This window comes from Egretta garzetta, unplaced genomic scaffold (genome assembly GCF_000687185.1).
Source record: "Egretta garzetta isolate BGI_Z169 unplaced genomic scaffold, ASM68718v1 scaffold154, whole genome shotgun sequence".
Lineage (NCBI taxonomy): Eukaryota > Metazoa > Chordata > Aves > Pelecaniformes > Ardeidae > Egretta > Egretta garzetta.
The window spans coordinates 4507628-4524312 of record NW_009259600.1 but is presented as its reverse complement, the minus strand read 5'-3'; the positions used below and the strand labels follow the sequence as shown (position 1 = coordinate 4524312).

The following is a 16685-nucleotide window of genomic DNA, read 5'->3' as shown; positions in this document are numbered from 1 at the left end:
CCAACCACCAGGTTCCCTTTGTTGCCTCTCTCTCTGATTCTTACCCATAAGCTTTCAACCTGCTCGTGGCTATACTTCAGGGACAGTTCTTCACACTGTAATGATTTCTTGATGTAAAGGGCAACGCCTCCACCCCTCCTTCCTCGCCTGTCCCTTCTGAACAGCCTGTCACCATCAATAGCTACATTCCAGTCGTGGAATTCATCCCACCAAGTTTCTGTAATGGCAATCAGGTCGTAGCTTTCTAGCAGCACGATAGCTTCCAACTCCTCTTGTTTGTTTCCCATGCTGCGTGTGTTTGTATAGAGGCATCTCATCTGAGCTGTCGGCCTCGTCACCTTCGTAGCAGAACACCCCTCGTTTCCTTTGAGGTATTTCATGGGCTTTTCCTTGTTGGCTCCTACTACCTCAGGAGCCTCCGGCTCACCTCTGCCAGACTTCAACTTCACTGCAGCGCCCCTGGCACACTGCTGGGCAACGGGTTGAGGGCTCATACTAGCCCCTCTAACCCTTGTGTATCATGGGTAGATAGATAGATGCGTATAGATGGGAAGAGGCAGTCAGCCTCTGATTTATTCAGATTATTATTGTGATATCTAACATTAATTTTCAGATTATACCTTATTTTCATTTATGGTTTGTATCATATTATTAGAACATGGTCTTTTTTTCCTCTGCCATGACTTCTGACCATCAGGCAGCATAGTCAAAGCTACTTCTCCAGCTTGGCACCGATCCCAGGCAAATGGCCCAAGAAGCTCTACAGTGACAGATGATGCACATGGGCTAAAAGTGGAAGAGTTGGCAGACTCTTGCTGTGCCAGCTGTAAGAGCTGACATGTTTGCTCAGGACTCCCCATCCCTTCAGTTCTCATTATTAGAGCACCCATTCCTCCCTGCATAACCATGCAACATTCTCATTAAGTTCAGATAGTACAAGCACAAAATGATTTGCTATTCTGCTTACAGACATAAAGAATCAATTTTCTAAATCTCTTGGGGAAAATAATTATTTTTTTTTTCAGATCCATCTACTTCATCTTGAAAATACATCAGGAATTAGAAAAACACTTAGGAAAACCAGGCTTTGCATGAATTTGCTGTGCTGTAAGTGAAGCTCAGTAACAACAATTAGCAGCAGAAGAGTGTTTGAATTGGAACTCAGGACTCGGGTCAGCAAACTACTTTGCTCCAGCAAATGTTTCTGTCTTAACCAGCTGCAAGAGTAGGGCAACAGTTAGAATCTTTTCTTTTAGACACGTTCAAAAAAACCAAATTGTTTTTTCCTTTTCAAAATACCTTCTCCTCTACTGAAGAGTGTAAATCAGATTAAAATTAAGAATTAAAAATATTTAGCTATTTAATTAAACTATATAGCCACTATAATCCTATCACTACATTTCTGAAATAGATTTAGTACTCCATGTGATACTGAGACTGTCAGGATACCTCATATATACAGTATTTGTGTTTGAAGTTGCTGTACTTAGAAATCTATTCTATAGAGATACTCAACATGAAATGTTTACATTATACAAGCTATTTTTAGCTATTAAATAGAACTGAAAAGTTACAGTGTACAGTTTTCTGTATATCAATTTTAAGTATTTCTGCCACAAGTACATAGACAAGTATCTTGCACATATTAGTTCTATTTCAGTGCACAGCTGAAAGGTAAATTGAATCAACTCATCAATTAAATCAAGCACAGAAGTGATTAAATGGTCTAAAGGTTAAAAATGACTAATGGTTCCTGCAGTACTAATTTCTATACAGTTTGCAGATTTTTGATAAAAAATAGAGATTGATTTTCAGAAGCTTCGCAGCACATGGAAAAAATTAAACCAATTTAAATGTTTCTGAAGTTGGACACCTTAAGATAATCTGTCAAAAAATAATTTTCAGTTTGGTCAACTATAGGTGTATGTGTTAGCTTGGGGCTGATCACTGGGGTTATCTAGTTGAATTAAAAAAAAAAAAAAAACAAAAATCAATATACTGCTAAGTTTCTAACCCGCTTTGTCTAATTCTGGCTGTGAGCTGTTGCTTTCTACATAAAACTAACTATTCGGTCACTTGGCAATGGCACAACTTTATTTTGTGACCACAAATGGCTATTTGTAACATCATGGAAAGGAACTTCTGTGGGAACATCAGGACAGCGATGTTTGGGTGGAAGGGGACAACGTGGTTGAACACTCACTCTGCGTATTTAAGACTGCAACCTAAACCATATAAATGAAACTGTTATTACGTTTGTTTGTATTATAACCAGAACACTGGAATCTTGGGAGTAACTTGTAGCTGCTTTTCAACCTACTACAGAGTTGAACCATGAAAATATCTGAGAAAAAAAATTTTAGATTTAAAAACAAACATATATATATTTGGATCATAATTTCTGCATTAAACATAATGGAAATATTTCATTTAATGCTGTTTTTCATCAAATATGATATATTTCTATTCAGTAAGATGTTATTTAATCACTTCTTAGTAAAATCTGAAAAACAAAAATCGACCTGGTCAAAACGCATTTATATTTTACCCCTGAAAGTCTTCAGTGGTATCTATTCAGCATTTCATTAAAAAAAAAAATAGCCATGTTGTATGAATCATTTACACCACCAAAGCGGTAGTGAGAGCAATATAATTCAATTATAAGACCTGGAAGCAGTTTAAACACCATTTGAAAGTAAACAGTTACAGTCCCTTATGCCCATGTCTGGGAAGCGTCCAAATGGAAGTTAAAGATCCCGTGGCATTTTTTCAAAATGAGTAGGAGCTATCCCAATATGTTGGCCAACATATATTTTCTCAATTAAAAACAGATTTCAACATGCAAAGTCTCAGCAATTGCTGAGAGCCTATGCCTGTCACATTTCCAAAACTCTCCACACCATCAGTAAGTATCTAGTCACCTTGCTGAATAATGCTTTTCCAGATGGCACCAGTGGAAAAGGGGAATGCATTTTCATAAACACATGAAACACAGATACATTATCCTATGTTGTTATAGAAATAGAAGTTATCATTTCAACCCACATTTAGATTTTTTTTTTCATACCAGACGTGTTAAATATGACTTTGGTGACCATACAAAATACTTTGATACCACCAGATAGTAAAGTGAACAGAAATCCTGTGGAACACACATGAATACACACAAAATAAAGGTATCAGAAATAATCTCTTATCTGCCACTCCCTAACTTTTACACGTTTAATGAGTTCAGAGTTTTTAAAAAAAGTTTTTTAAACAACTTCTTTTTTAGTTACTTTTACAGAATTTTCTAGGTTATGCACCAATTAAAGAGAAGGTGGGGAAATTTCCACTCTAAAGTCTGCATACCCCATATTACCCACCACTCAAGAGCCCACCTCTTCAGTTGCCAATACTGAAGCACAAACTCCTATCTTCAGAACTATGAGATAAACTACATTATCTATAGGCAGAACGCTGTTACCCTGCGTTAAAAGAAAAGAGCAAGTCAGGCAATGAGTTTCTAAAGGTATAAACCCAGAGCAGAATCAGGCTTTCCAACTCCCTCACTCAACAGATTTCCTAGCACAATGTATCAGGCTCCTGCTATTTGGAGTTGAGCCCCCATCTTCATTGTCCAAGTTTTGTTCTTATTTTACCATATTATCAAACTCTTAAGTGATACTATTAGGAAAAGGAAATTGGAAAAAGACAAAAGCAATTTTTGCTAGTGATATTACTTTGTTGACTTCCATAGTGCAGCTGAGCAGTATATCTCAAAGTCAGTCAGGCTTGAAAGAAAAACAGAAATATTTTCAGGGATCTTAACTACATAGGCTAACTTCCTAACAACTGATAGGACAGAGTGTAGCTTTTTTTTTTTTAATATCAGTTTTTTAAGTACCATTTTACAAAACTCAGAATACTATTTAGTCATAATTACAGAATTCTAGGGTACGCGTATTGCTGAAGGATTTATGGCATATTGAAAGAAACTGAATGCAACGTAAGCAGAGAGATGAAAACACCTCTTCCCCCAGGAGGATTTGCAGAATGACTTGATGGAAAGTTGAACAAGCTGCCTTATGCCTGCATTGCGCAATTACCTTTCTATAACCAGAACTTACTGCCAGTTGCCAGAGTTATGCAACCCACTGGAAATAACGTTAACCTAGTTAGAGCAGTATAGTATGTCCCTCCCTGTTGCTACTCCCATGGACATGAAATTTATAATTGGAGATGGCAGAGTAACAGGCTGCACTTGAGGACGAGTTTACTTTCCTCTTAGAAAAAGTGGTAAGTGTTGGATCTTTGTAAGACATTAGATACAGGTGATTCAGATCTATAGATAATATTTGATACTTAACCTGGCTGTAGCGCACAACATATTGAACTGTGAGGGTAATGGGGGAGGATGGAGCACACACAAGCGGGTAAATGTACAAAATTAAATGCATTTAAAATTAGGTTTTTAATTGCTGAGACAGGTATTAACTAACTTGCATATACCACTGTCACCAACTTGCCCCACACCATCCTGCCAGCCTGAATTGCTCGGTAGTACCACCATCTGCTGCCCCCACATGAACTTCTGATAAAATTAAAACATGTTAGACATTTTGTTTACTACAATCAACTAATTTCAAAATCATGAGTGAGAGAAATTATGTAACCACAAAGCACTTCTGCTCACAAGCTCTGTAACTTGGAAAACTTCTAAATTTAGCCTCGCAGTTCAGGCAGTTGAACTGCTATTTTTAATCCAATTTTGAAAACTATAGGACAGCACTAGAAAAATTCTGAATTTAAATTCACCCTACTCCAACATAAGACTACATGAATACTGTGTTTTCAGTAACTTATACTATCAGCATTCCTATTTTTCCAAGGCAAAATATGAGAATAAGCCAGATTTTAAAAGCAATTAAGCGGATATAAATGTTGTGCACTGCAAGAGCACAGTTCTCAAAAGACCAGAGTCCTGGCAACTATCATAATCCTTTTGAAATTGTTCATATTATGATTAAAGATCACTTTGTTCCTCTATTCCCACAACTAGTTGGTATGGTAAAAAGATCAGTCCCCTAGTTTTATATGTAACATCTTTAACATTTGCTCTCCTTTCTGTGCATGTGATTAAATGTAACATTTTGAAATCCCAAAGTTCTGAGAAAAACATAAATCCTTGTCCACAGCTGCTGTTTGACTCTGGAAACACATGCATTTTCTTTTCAAGCATCTACCATCAAAAAATCCCAAAGGACTTGAACTGGAGAACACCTGCATCTCTTCATTTAGTTCCAATAACAGAGCCTAAACTTCGAAATTACAAAAATAGATGCTATGTTCAGCTGCAGTTACATTCTGCCCCTAATTCCCGTGAACAAAAATGCTAAGAGCATGAAATCATTCAGGCAAGCTCTGTCATCAAGAGGATAAGATTTTTTGCACCAGAAGCCCAGTGGGAACTTGATAGAAAACTGGCAACAATTACAGATAAAGTACATAGTGAAATCCTCGGGGAGAAAAAAGGAAATGTAATAAGATAGATGGGTATAATTTTTACACGTTTATGCCCAACACACAAATGTGAGTTGTCTTTAATTACTCCAATATATTAAGCATTTTTACTCATTCATTGTGTCAAATCTTTCAAAAATACTTTAAATTAGTTTATGAATTCCCTTTTACAAGCTTTTTTTAATTTACTAGCACAAGCACTCACTTAAATTAGGACAGAGAACTTAAAAAATATCATTGTTCCAGCTTTAAAATCCAGACTTTGCAGTATCCCCACGTCTAAGCAGTCAAAATTAAATAAAAAAATATGTCAATGACAGGCTTTGTTAACTGCAAGGAAGGGAGAGTCAGGGGCATATATATGTGTGTATGCATAAAAACAAACAGACATAAAATCTCTCACCTCCTTTCAAGTAAGTTCCAACAGATAAAAATAAACTGGTTTATGGTAGAAAAAAATAACATTCCTGTTTTTCCTGCTGGTACAACATTTATGGCACTTTTTTCATGTTTGAAGATATGATTCCTTCAGCCTTAAAAATATTTTCACTTCACAAATGATTTTTTCCTTTGGTGGGGGAGGAAGAGAATGGAGTCATCTAAACTTACAAAATATTGACAGTGGAGAAAAAAATCCAAAAATTTTCGGAAGCTTAAGAAAAACAACACTTAAATGAGAAATACTGACTTAAACAAGGTTGAATATTCACTCTTCAGCCTTCATGCAGCTTTCACAAACCAGAGAAGCCTTCACACTCTTACTTTGCTCCACTGGGTGTATCAATTTACCACACATGAGCATGATATTAATACAGGTAGTTTTGTTTACTCCCTTTATTTCACTGCTGCATTCCTGAATATTTAAGCTGATCTGAGAGAAAACTTTATTAATTGTATTTTTTTATTTTAGTTCCTCTTGATTTATATGTAATAAAGCTCTCCATATACCAGCTGTGCACGCACTCCCAATTATTCAATATGGCAAACCAAATAGAGCTTAATCAGCTCACCTCATCTATTCAACAGCTGCTCATAATTAAATACTAACAGCAGCATTCATTTTAAAATCTCCCTATTTGTATCAAAGGCCAGGTGAAACAAACAAGGTCTGCAGCTTGCTCTGAGGGTTAATAAAGCCAGGGTTATTTTAGAGAAGCAGTAAGAAGACCTTCCCAAGCCCTGAGGTAATGGAATAATCTTCTCTCTTGTATTTATTTTATATGTTGCAGTTTAGATAAAGACTGGGGAGCATAGATTTTTACAACTATGCACAGAGATACCCAGGGCAGTTTTTCATCCAACAAAAGAATGCAAAATTAAAAGCACCAGCATGCAGACTTGTATTTAAGGACTAAACAAAATCATATTTATATTCTTTGTCCCTAAATACTTCCTCTGCCATAGGTGGATCGGTTTTCCGCTGTGCTAATGACACTTCGTAAACAGCAAAACATCCTTGCTAAGCAATCATCAGTATATGCACTTGTTATACAGAATACTTACTTTGCCTGTAATATGCTATACATCACACACTTTAATGCTGCCCTTTTTGGAATTACGTTCTATAGAGTTTTTTCCTTTGCTGGTTATACTCAATTCAGTATGGTACTACTCGAACTATATTTTTTTTCCTCTTCCTTTCAGCAGCAGCAGGTGAAATAGCAATAAATAAAATACTAGTGTAAAATGCTTTATCACTCAAATTGCAAATACACCCTCAATCTTTGCAGGGCCAACTACAGACAAGCAGTAAAAGGAAGCTGCACAACCATCCTGGTCACCCTGGATCATATGATTCAAGTGGTACAAGACAATAGCCAGTTGCAGACTCGACAGGGAGAGGAGGTGGGAAGGTTCCCTACCTGTTCTCCAGGTAAATACACCCTGATCAATTCAAGAACCTCATGCCATTTGCACAACCTCCTCCTTGGCATTTCATATCCAAACAACTGCTTAGATTTTAGACCAAGTTGTTCTCCATTTAACTTCACAGATGCATAATGAATTAATTAGTTACTCTTCCTTCACTAAGTTTTATACAAGCAAAAAAATTTTAGAAGTCACTTGCATAGGCATTGTATTGTATTCCAAAATTCTTCCAGAGTACCCAGAAATTCGCCTGCAATTGCTTCACTTGGTTTTAGACACAAAAAGATACTGTATCATTCTGTTTTTAATGGACGGTGGCTAACTTGTGGCAATGTAGCTTTGTACAGCTCCAGTGCACCCCCCTGCACTGTATGACCAGTGGCTCCATGGACACAGAGTTGGCAAAGTTTTCTGAATCCTTGTATACGGGAAGAAGTAAACTGACTTTATCCAAGTGCTGCGTGGCAAACTTATCCAACCCCACCAGGCTGGAACTGCTGTCCCTCTTAGCTCTTATGAGAAATCATGCATGTATTTTGAGACCATCAGCTATTTGTGTATGTACCGTGTAGAGTTAGCAGCCTTGGCCAACCCTGGCCTTATCTCCAGCAATCTGGCAACACTGAACAATTCTAGATGATTCTTCTCATCTCTCCTAGATAGCTTTTTCATTCTTCCTACCAGGCAGGTTGCACTACTCTCTTCACTCTTCTCTATAGTTCAAATTCCTATTCTGGGACATCATATCTAACATTATTAGGATAAATTGCTCAAACAGCACAACTTCTCTGCACAATCATCTCCAGTAGTACAGCTTTAAACAACCCTATTATTCCCCTGAGGCATAAGTTGAATTTGCTGTCAAATTATCCAGCATAGCTTTCTTAATTCCCAGCAGTGACTGCAACCGACAGCAAAAGTCCTTTTATGCTCTCAAATCACTTCATGCCTTCTCTCCATGTAACTTTCCCAGTTGTAATGAAAAGGATAGCCGTATCTCCTCTATTAAATTGCCTCAGTTCCTTCAGCAAGCATTTGAAATAATTTCAACATTAATGTTTCCTAGTTTTATTAAAAAAAATTCATTTGCAGTACACTATTCTTCATGTTTACTGGGACCAAAGCTTTCACACATCAGTCAGCTTTTCCCTCTTATCTGTCATCAGTCACTGGTCCCACCGTACAGATCTGAGCATGCACGTTAGCAACTACTGCTGAGTACACAGAATCGATACAACTTTCCTGAGGCACTGGGGGGTCGGGTGAAGCGTCCAGTAAATTCTCAATTCTAAAACCTTAGCATTTCAAATGTACCTCTATTCATCTACAAAACAGGTACCACAGACATTTATGTACTACAGACCAATTTTCTGCTTCTCGAAGTCCCTGCATACAAGTCTGGCCGGCACGTCATTTGTCAGTGCCTTAATTCTTGTAGGCATCTCCTGTCGCAACCTATCAAGTACTCTCTACCATCTAATTGGCCTATCCATAATGCTGATGAGCTAAAATGCATGTGATCACTGTGACCTGTAACAAAAGCAGTAATTCTATAGTATAGGTAAGTATGCACGGCTCCTTTAAAATGTAATTAATATTCTAAGACAAAAAAAATCAGAAAATTAAACTGAAAACATCCTCAAAAAACTCAGAAAATGCAATAATAAACCATAGTAATAAATATTATTATGAACATTTAAATGCTACTTAAGTGAGACAACAGGTGCAACAGATTTGTCACCTTTTTTTAAAAAGCAGATCTGAATAATTCAGAGACTGTTGAATCATGAACTGCTTTCCAACAATGGTTTAGGGGCAGGAACTTAAGATAATTGTTATAAAAACACTGCTGTAAACATTTCCAACACTATGCTCTCCAAGAAACACACAAATATAGTTACTGAAAACATAACCTAACAACTGCTGGAGTGCACAGTGCTTACAAATATTTACTTTGCATAAGAATCAAATGTTGTTTACATATGCACATACAAATTACAAAGATGGTAATAAATTCACTATTACTCTGCAGACTAACGACATTCAACAACCATTACACATTAAAAAAATGAAGAGAAAAAAAGCACACTTTTCAGTTTACTTTTGTCTTTCATAATATTAGAGTCAGATAATTCTTTTGCTTTCCTTCAATTAGATGCTTTTTGCATTTGGTTTTCTTCCCCCCTCTTTGATTCCACTTTTAGTATGGTAACAGGATGAACTTTTAAAAACATGAAAGCGTAATTTTTAAAATGCAGCATACTGGCAGCAATACCCAGATCCATGTGTATTTCACTAACTATATTACTTTAATACATTTCAAAATTGTCAGTGTTGCTTAAAACAGACCAAGGTTTTGTTTAAAGCCCACAGAAGCCATAAGAATGTCAGGTAAGAGTATTTATGCCCACAAAGTCAAGAGCACCCTTAAATTTATCTAAGCAATTATCTGGAAATAGTAACTTGTTTCTCATTTAAATCCACCACAGCACCAAGTTTGATGACATCAAATGTGTGCTCTGTAGCATTTTAAAAATCACCTTTTTATTACTAACAAATTTTATGATAAACAGATTCTTAATTATAAATTATGCTGCAAGTTTATATGAACCATTTTGAATTCAGTATGTCAGCTTCTGTATAAGCTCAACCCAACAGATAAAAGGAAGAAAGAATAAAACCAGTATTTTCAACATGGATCCTGCACCTAAAAAAAAAGTTTACAAAAGGTTCTGTATAAATAATTTAAAAGGCAACCAAAGTCAATGAAGCATTCCTTATTGAAGAAGGCATACATCAAAACGCTGCTTTTAGTTTTTGTGTCTCACAGTGTGCTAAAGTAGTTATAATGTGTGCAGTATGTGAAAAAGATACTTCGGCATTTGGCACATTTTATATCAAGCCCCTCTTTTGAAAATTACATCGGATAGGGAAAATGTAATGCGATATCAGCTTAACAAGAGTTTTGCACTTACCAGAATTATGGCAGTAGTCCATATACTGTGGAATTTGGATTGTAAAGGCTACCAAATCTGGAGCTAAGAGAGATTCTGGCTTTCTACTCTCATTGAGCCATTTACTGCTGTGTAAGTCTCTGGTGTCAGAAGGGCCTTGAATTAAAGGAATCAGCTTCTCTTTTCCACCATCACCTAAGATAAAGATTAGACTCCTTACAGCTTTTACTGTAACAAGATAAATTTTCAACACAAACATTCACTAGTCCAAAGAGAACAGCTATTAACATTCTAAGTATGTAATTAAAAGAGGAAACAGAAAGAGCAATCTCACATAAAATATTAAACAACTTCCTTAATGTTATCTTGTAAACGTCTTTACATCCAGGAGGACTTCAAATAAAGTAATCAATTCTCTTTAAAATAGTGAGTTCCATTCCAACTTTATAAAATAGTATCTTTAAAAATCACCATTAACTCAATTTAGAGTTAAATACACTACATTTTGATGTTCTTGACATTAGCCACCTTTACATTTGAAGAGATTGTAGACATTGATTGGAAAAGTTCCTGCATGCTCTTCAAGAAAAATTCTATTAAAGACATTGAAAAACTATTTATCACAGAGCCCTCAAAAATTTCACAAGCAAAATAAATACTTGTAGCATTAATGGAAAATGAGACATTAAACAATAAACAGAGTACATGAAAATTATGCTACAATAAATACAAACCGCAAATATTCTGCATGATATGAAAATGCAGTTATTCCGGTTCCTTCAGTGCTTTTTTTTAGATTAATATTTGTCTCATCAGAAAAAAACTAACATCTTGTATTTTTTTTATTCAGTGTAAAAATTGACTATACTGGGGCCAGACTGGATCATCCTGGCACACTTAACAATAATAAAAAACCCCAAAACAGAATACAAGAAAACCTCTCTGATTCATAGGAACAATGAGTAAATTCTTGTTTCAGTAACCCTCCTTGTAAAAAGCAAGGCCAATTCTCCTATACAGGCAATAAAGTTTTACATGGTCCAGCTGCACATACCTGGGGCTTTGGCACAAATTTTTATTGATCCCACGGTCCCAGAGGCACATTTGACCAATGATGTGCCGCAGTACTTCAATTCAACATTCTGGATTGAGCCCTCAAGAGTTGGCAGGGGATTCTTAGATTTCACACCTAATAAAAGAAAACTGCAAATGTACTAGCCTGTTGAATTTAAATATTTTTATATTCCTTCACCAAGGCATTTAAACTTAATTATACTTTAATTATCTACCTTAGATGTTCTTACAGCATTTTTGTTGTGATTCAGTTTTTAAATGGAAGTGAGAGAATGCTGTATATGGGCATTTTGATACAAACATAAAATATAGAGAGATACTGTGAAGAAAACATACAAGGCCACTTGGCAATTGGAATAATAAATAAGTATATATACACACATACATACACTTTTGTTTTCACTTTATAAGTGCCACCTCAACTATTCTCTTTCATGCTTTTATTACGACCCCTTCATTTCAGGATCTTAAAACGACTGTTTTCAGCTTACATTTAGACAACATTTTACTCAGTAGCAATATAAAGCATTAAATCCATGCAGCTGAACAGCACAGAAGGCCAACGGCACACTTGCCATTTTTCAACGGAAACTGGAGTTCAAACCTTGCCTTAGGTCACAAGTGGAAAGAAGTTTTGGTGGTCTTTCCTCAGCCCCTATTCGTGCACACCAGAAAACTACCACACCAGTTGGAAGAAATCGGTGCTATTGGCAGTCACTTCTGAAGAGCTGCCTAGAACCGTGGCAGCAGCAGCAGGAGATCTTACAAGTCAGGACTGAGATATGTTGGCAAAGCTCAAGGGCAGCCCCCAAAACAGCCCCAGAGCACGGGTGGAAAAAGCCAGCTCTCCTATTCTGTACTGCACTGGCCATCAGGAGAAAAAAAAAAAAAAAAAAAAAAAACCACCAAAAAAAAAAAACCAACACCCCCCAAAACAAACAAACAAACCAACCCCCACCAAAATACACAAAAATACAAATTTATTTGCAAATTAGAAATAAATAGTGTCAACACCTGTAAGAAGTATGAAAGGAAAAACTAACAGAAGTTACCGGTTTTATGGGGTTTTTCCCCCCTCTTGCAAAAGTGACTTGGAATTTGTCAGCTAAAATTGGCAAGCAGCTTGTTAATTATGCAAACATTCGTATAATTATGGAACTGTTTCCTCGCATATGTAACACAGAATTTGTTCCAAAATCCATAATTATGGAAGGAAAGTATTATGGAATATCAGGTAAAAAAGTTAGAAGCATTTTGTTATGTATTTCAAGATAGTTACACACATTAAAGAAACTGAATATGTTCTCTACTGAATGAACTCAGTTTTTTGCATAATCTCTCAAAGACTTAACCCAAAGAACAACATTTAACATATATTAACTAGTAAGGAAAAATTCCTAAGAAATCATAGGAAACAGAAGATTTTGGATTAAACCGGGTAATTGTACTTCATTCACTGTGCCTTTTCCAGTTCCTAATCACTGAAGTGTATTTGGTGCATATAAAATCATTTGGTAAGCAGACTTCTTGACATATATTTAAGTTTTGTTCTGGTAAGATATTAAAATAATTTCTGAATAAAAAGTACTTTCCAAGGTAAGAAGAGAAAAGCAGCATACAAAGGGACATGTGGCATTTAGTAAAACACACTGCCATGTGAAAGTAGGTTCCACATTCTACACATACTTCCTTATCAAAATTTAACCTGTCTTCTGTGTTTGAGGTATGCCCAGCCTTTTCCTCATTTGTGATTCAGGAAGGCTTCAGGCTCAAAGAATGCTCGCTGCAGCCCATTTGTGTGCCTGCCACTACAACACCCCATCAGTTCTCAGTCTGAAAGATCAGCTACCAGTTTCAGTCTCGTGAATACACCCTCATTCCCAGTCTCACCCGGGGTAAGCCTCTTCTAAAGCTGAAAATCCCCTTTGATCTAAGGTGTGGTATCAGATGCAACACATGAATTTGTCAAAAGCAGACAGGGTATCTGCAGGCATTTCCTAGTCTTGGCTCTGCCTCCTCATACTTCCTATAAACTTGTGCAAATAGAGGCCACTTTGTTGGGGAGGAAAAAAAAATGTTAAAACCAAAAAAACTTATGTTTTTCCCTGTCTTCTGCCTATTCCAAAGCAAAGATTATAAAATACTGTTAGTAGTAGCCAAGATTTCACTCAAAGCAAAACAAATTTGAGTTCATAATTTGAAGCCCATCTTTCAAGTCTTCTCAAAACTGGTAGCTTCTTGCTGTTTCCATCTTTCAGCAACTCTTTTATGCCTCAAAATACAAGGTGTGATGTCCGATACATTTCTCTCACTTCACTATGGAAGAGTAAATACTTTTAAAACTAAATATTTTCCATCACAGAGTCCACTTTTAGATGCATTACCCTGGACAACCTCTCTGCATTAAGACTAAAACTTTCCATGTTAGTTACACACATATCAGGTTTAAAAACAAGGAACTAAGTTTTACATGAGCATGCTCCCTATTTGTTTCTGTTCACTCCTGTTCCCTCACCAAATAACTTCTAGACTTGTGGAATTTCAGCAAGATATGGCAGCATTATCAAAGATATTTACTTCATACAATCTTGATGAAAATGGGATATTTGTCCTGTTACCTGACCAGTCAGCCTATGCATGACAGTCAGCAAAACATATCTCAAACTACCCAGAGCACTGCTTTTCATCCAGCCAGCAGTCGGGGATCGTGATGGGAAGCTGAGAGAGCTGAATGGCTTGGCCTTGAAGAAACCCACAAACCCTCAATATATGATCATCAAATTAACAATTATATTTTAATGCATATCAAGAAGTAACTGATAGCAGTAATAACATTTCTTTCTGGAACACCTGTTAGATGGACAGGATGAATACATTCTCAGTTGTTTTCAACTATTTGAAAAGACAATAGAAAAGTATTAGGAAAGCATAGCATAATCATGTCCCACTTTTTCTGTGTTGCTTTGACATCAAATGGCAACATCCTCCTGCTCTCAGTTTTAACACCTGATAACCACAGCACATGACAGTAATCAAGAAGTTGCAAAAAAAAAAAAAAATTAGTTCTGCTCAGGTTTCACAGCTCTGGACTGAGGGATACTCAGAAAACTCATTTATTAAATATCACAATCCTATACAGAGCTTACAATAAGGAATAAGGAATTTAGGAAACCTAACTAGACTTTCATCATGAAGACAAAAATCACCTGAACCTAAAGTGATTCCCCTTGATCAGTTATAAACCTCTTCTTCAAAGCACAGAAAGTTTAGAGATTTTCAGTGAACCACTTATAATGAATAGGTATAATACAGGGAAACAGCACATTTTCTTCAGTCTGAAATTTTTTAGAAATTATGAACCATCCCTCATGAACTTGTCAAACTGGCAAGTTGCTCTATAGAGAAGAAAGAAGCCTTGTTTCCTACATATGCCTCCGACTATCCGTAGTTTCCATCCCTATAACTTTAGTTCTTCCCAAAATTCTTCCTTATTATCTCTTTCATCATAATAATAATATCATTGTAAAATCAAAGTCTTAACAATTGTACACATAACTAAAATATTCCTTAAATATCTAATTCAGCAAAAAGAAAAAAGTTTAAGCAAGCAAAGACTGGGGCTTCCTTCCTCCCTTCAATGTTTATAAACTTTTTAGTAGTGTCTTCTTAAGGGATTAATTGAGCAGGATGATGTTAAATGATAAGATAAGAAATGATCCATGCCTCCAAATACTAACTCAAATTTAGCATGGAGACAAGCACTCCAAAAGATTTTAATTAAGACATTGAGCGTGAATTCAAAGAGGAACCAGGGAAACAAAATTGCCAACAGCAACATTATCCAAGTTCACAGTCCTGCAAATGAAGCATGAGAAAGGCTTATTTCCAAGGTGCAAGACAACAAAGTAGAATTTGTGCTGTACTCGTTCTTCTGGAATCTTATTTTCAAAAGCAGCACTGTGACTTACTTGAGTTTGTTGCTCAGCATAGTCAAAATTGGAGAACAGAGAAACCATGTCTGGTTTTCAGTACACCTCACATTTTCTTCAGTTAATTTATTATTTTCATGAGGAACATGGTAATCAAAGACTTTATGGAGATAGAAATACACATATACCTGTCTCCACCACATATAACTTATGGCTGCTTCCAAATAAAAATGACAATTTTCTAGTTGTGTGACTTTTGTACTGGACACATCCTGCCCATCACAGAACTATTTGCAGGAAACAAATCAAGTGTTTCCTTCCCAATATGTAACCATGTTTATACTCTGTGATCAAACATAATCTGTTTTAGTTAAATCAGACTATCACATAAAGAATATAACACATCACCAAAGACCTAAAGAGCTGTTCTTTCCATACTGCAGAATCCAAAAAATAGGCAGAAAAGTTTTCTAACTTAAAGTCTACTATGTCTTGACAATGTACACCTTGTGCACACTAACTCATTTTATCTCCAAGCCTGAAAAGCCATTCTGTTCTAGAAACACACACAGAAGTATCACACCATTGAGGAACGTTCTCCCACACTTGAACGGGCATTTACATTGTCCCCCCAACTTTTCTGGTCATAGCTTTGGTCTTCTCCACATACATAACCCAAGTACGCAGCTTGCCCCAAGTCCCTGCTTTCAGTGACATTCTACGTGCAAGCAGGAAGGAATCAGATAGCTAAAGGCAGGTCACAATTGTATCTTCATAGATCAGCCCAGGATTTCTGCTAACAAGCCTATTAAAGCTGAGCAATCATTTAATTCAAGACCTGTTAAAAAAAGTTACCTAATTAATGATTTTACCAATGGCCTATACATCTTTTACCAATCCATTTGTAATAAGGTGAATTTGCAATGGTTGATGAAAAATCAAGAGACAAAATCTAAACCAATCAATAGAAAAGACAGGAAAACAGCAAAAGAGGTATGTTACTGATTCTGAGGACAAGAGTCAGGACTGTGTGCCGCCAAATCCCTTAAATATAATAAATAATTCTTTAGAAAGATCATAAAAGAGAGAACTGCGAAATATGAAATAGGAAATGAATAAGGCATGACTAAAAGTTCTAGAAGCAGCTCCACATGAATTCTCCCCATATTTAGGTTACGGCCTCAGAAGGAAAAATTTCAATATTTAAAGCATTAAGTACCAATAAACTATGGTTTGGCAACATGATATAGTAAAAGACTGTCACATACATGTCAAAATGATTTCAAACTCAGTAAAAAGATCAATCCATGAATAAAAGCAAGGAGCTATTAACCAAGTGAAATAGCATTTAGGCCTA

At 36.2% G+C, this 16685-nt stretch overlaps 1 protein-coding gene across 1 annotated transcript in view; it reads right to left on the bottom strand.

Moving 5' to 3' along the window:
* Nucleotides 1-16685, bottom strand: part of VPS13B (vacuolar protein sorting 13 homolog B) — a 482902-nt gene that overhangs the window by 313232 nt on the left and 152985 nt on the right. The window contains exons 17-18 of the mRNA XM_035893844.1: nt 11380-11514; nt 10347-10520 (exon numbers count right to left, since the gene is read on the bottom strand). Of these exons, the coding sequence (XP_035749737.1) occupies nt 10347-10520; nt 11380-11514 (309 nt within the window). The remainder of the gene's footprint in view (nt 1-10346; nt 10521-11379; nt 11515-16685) is intronic.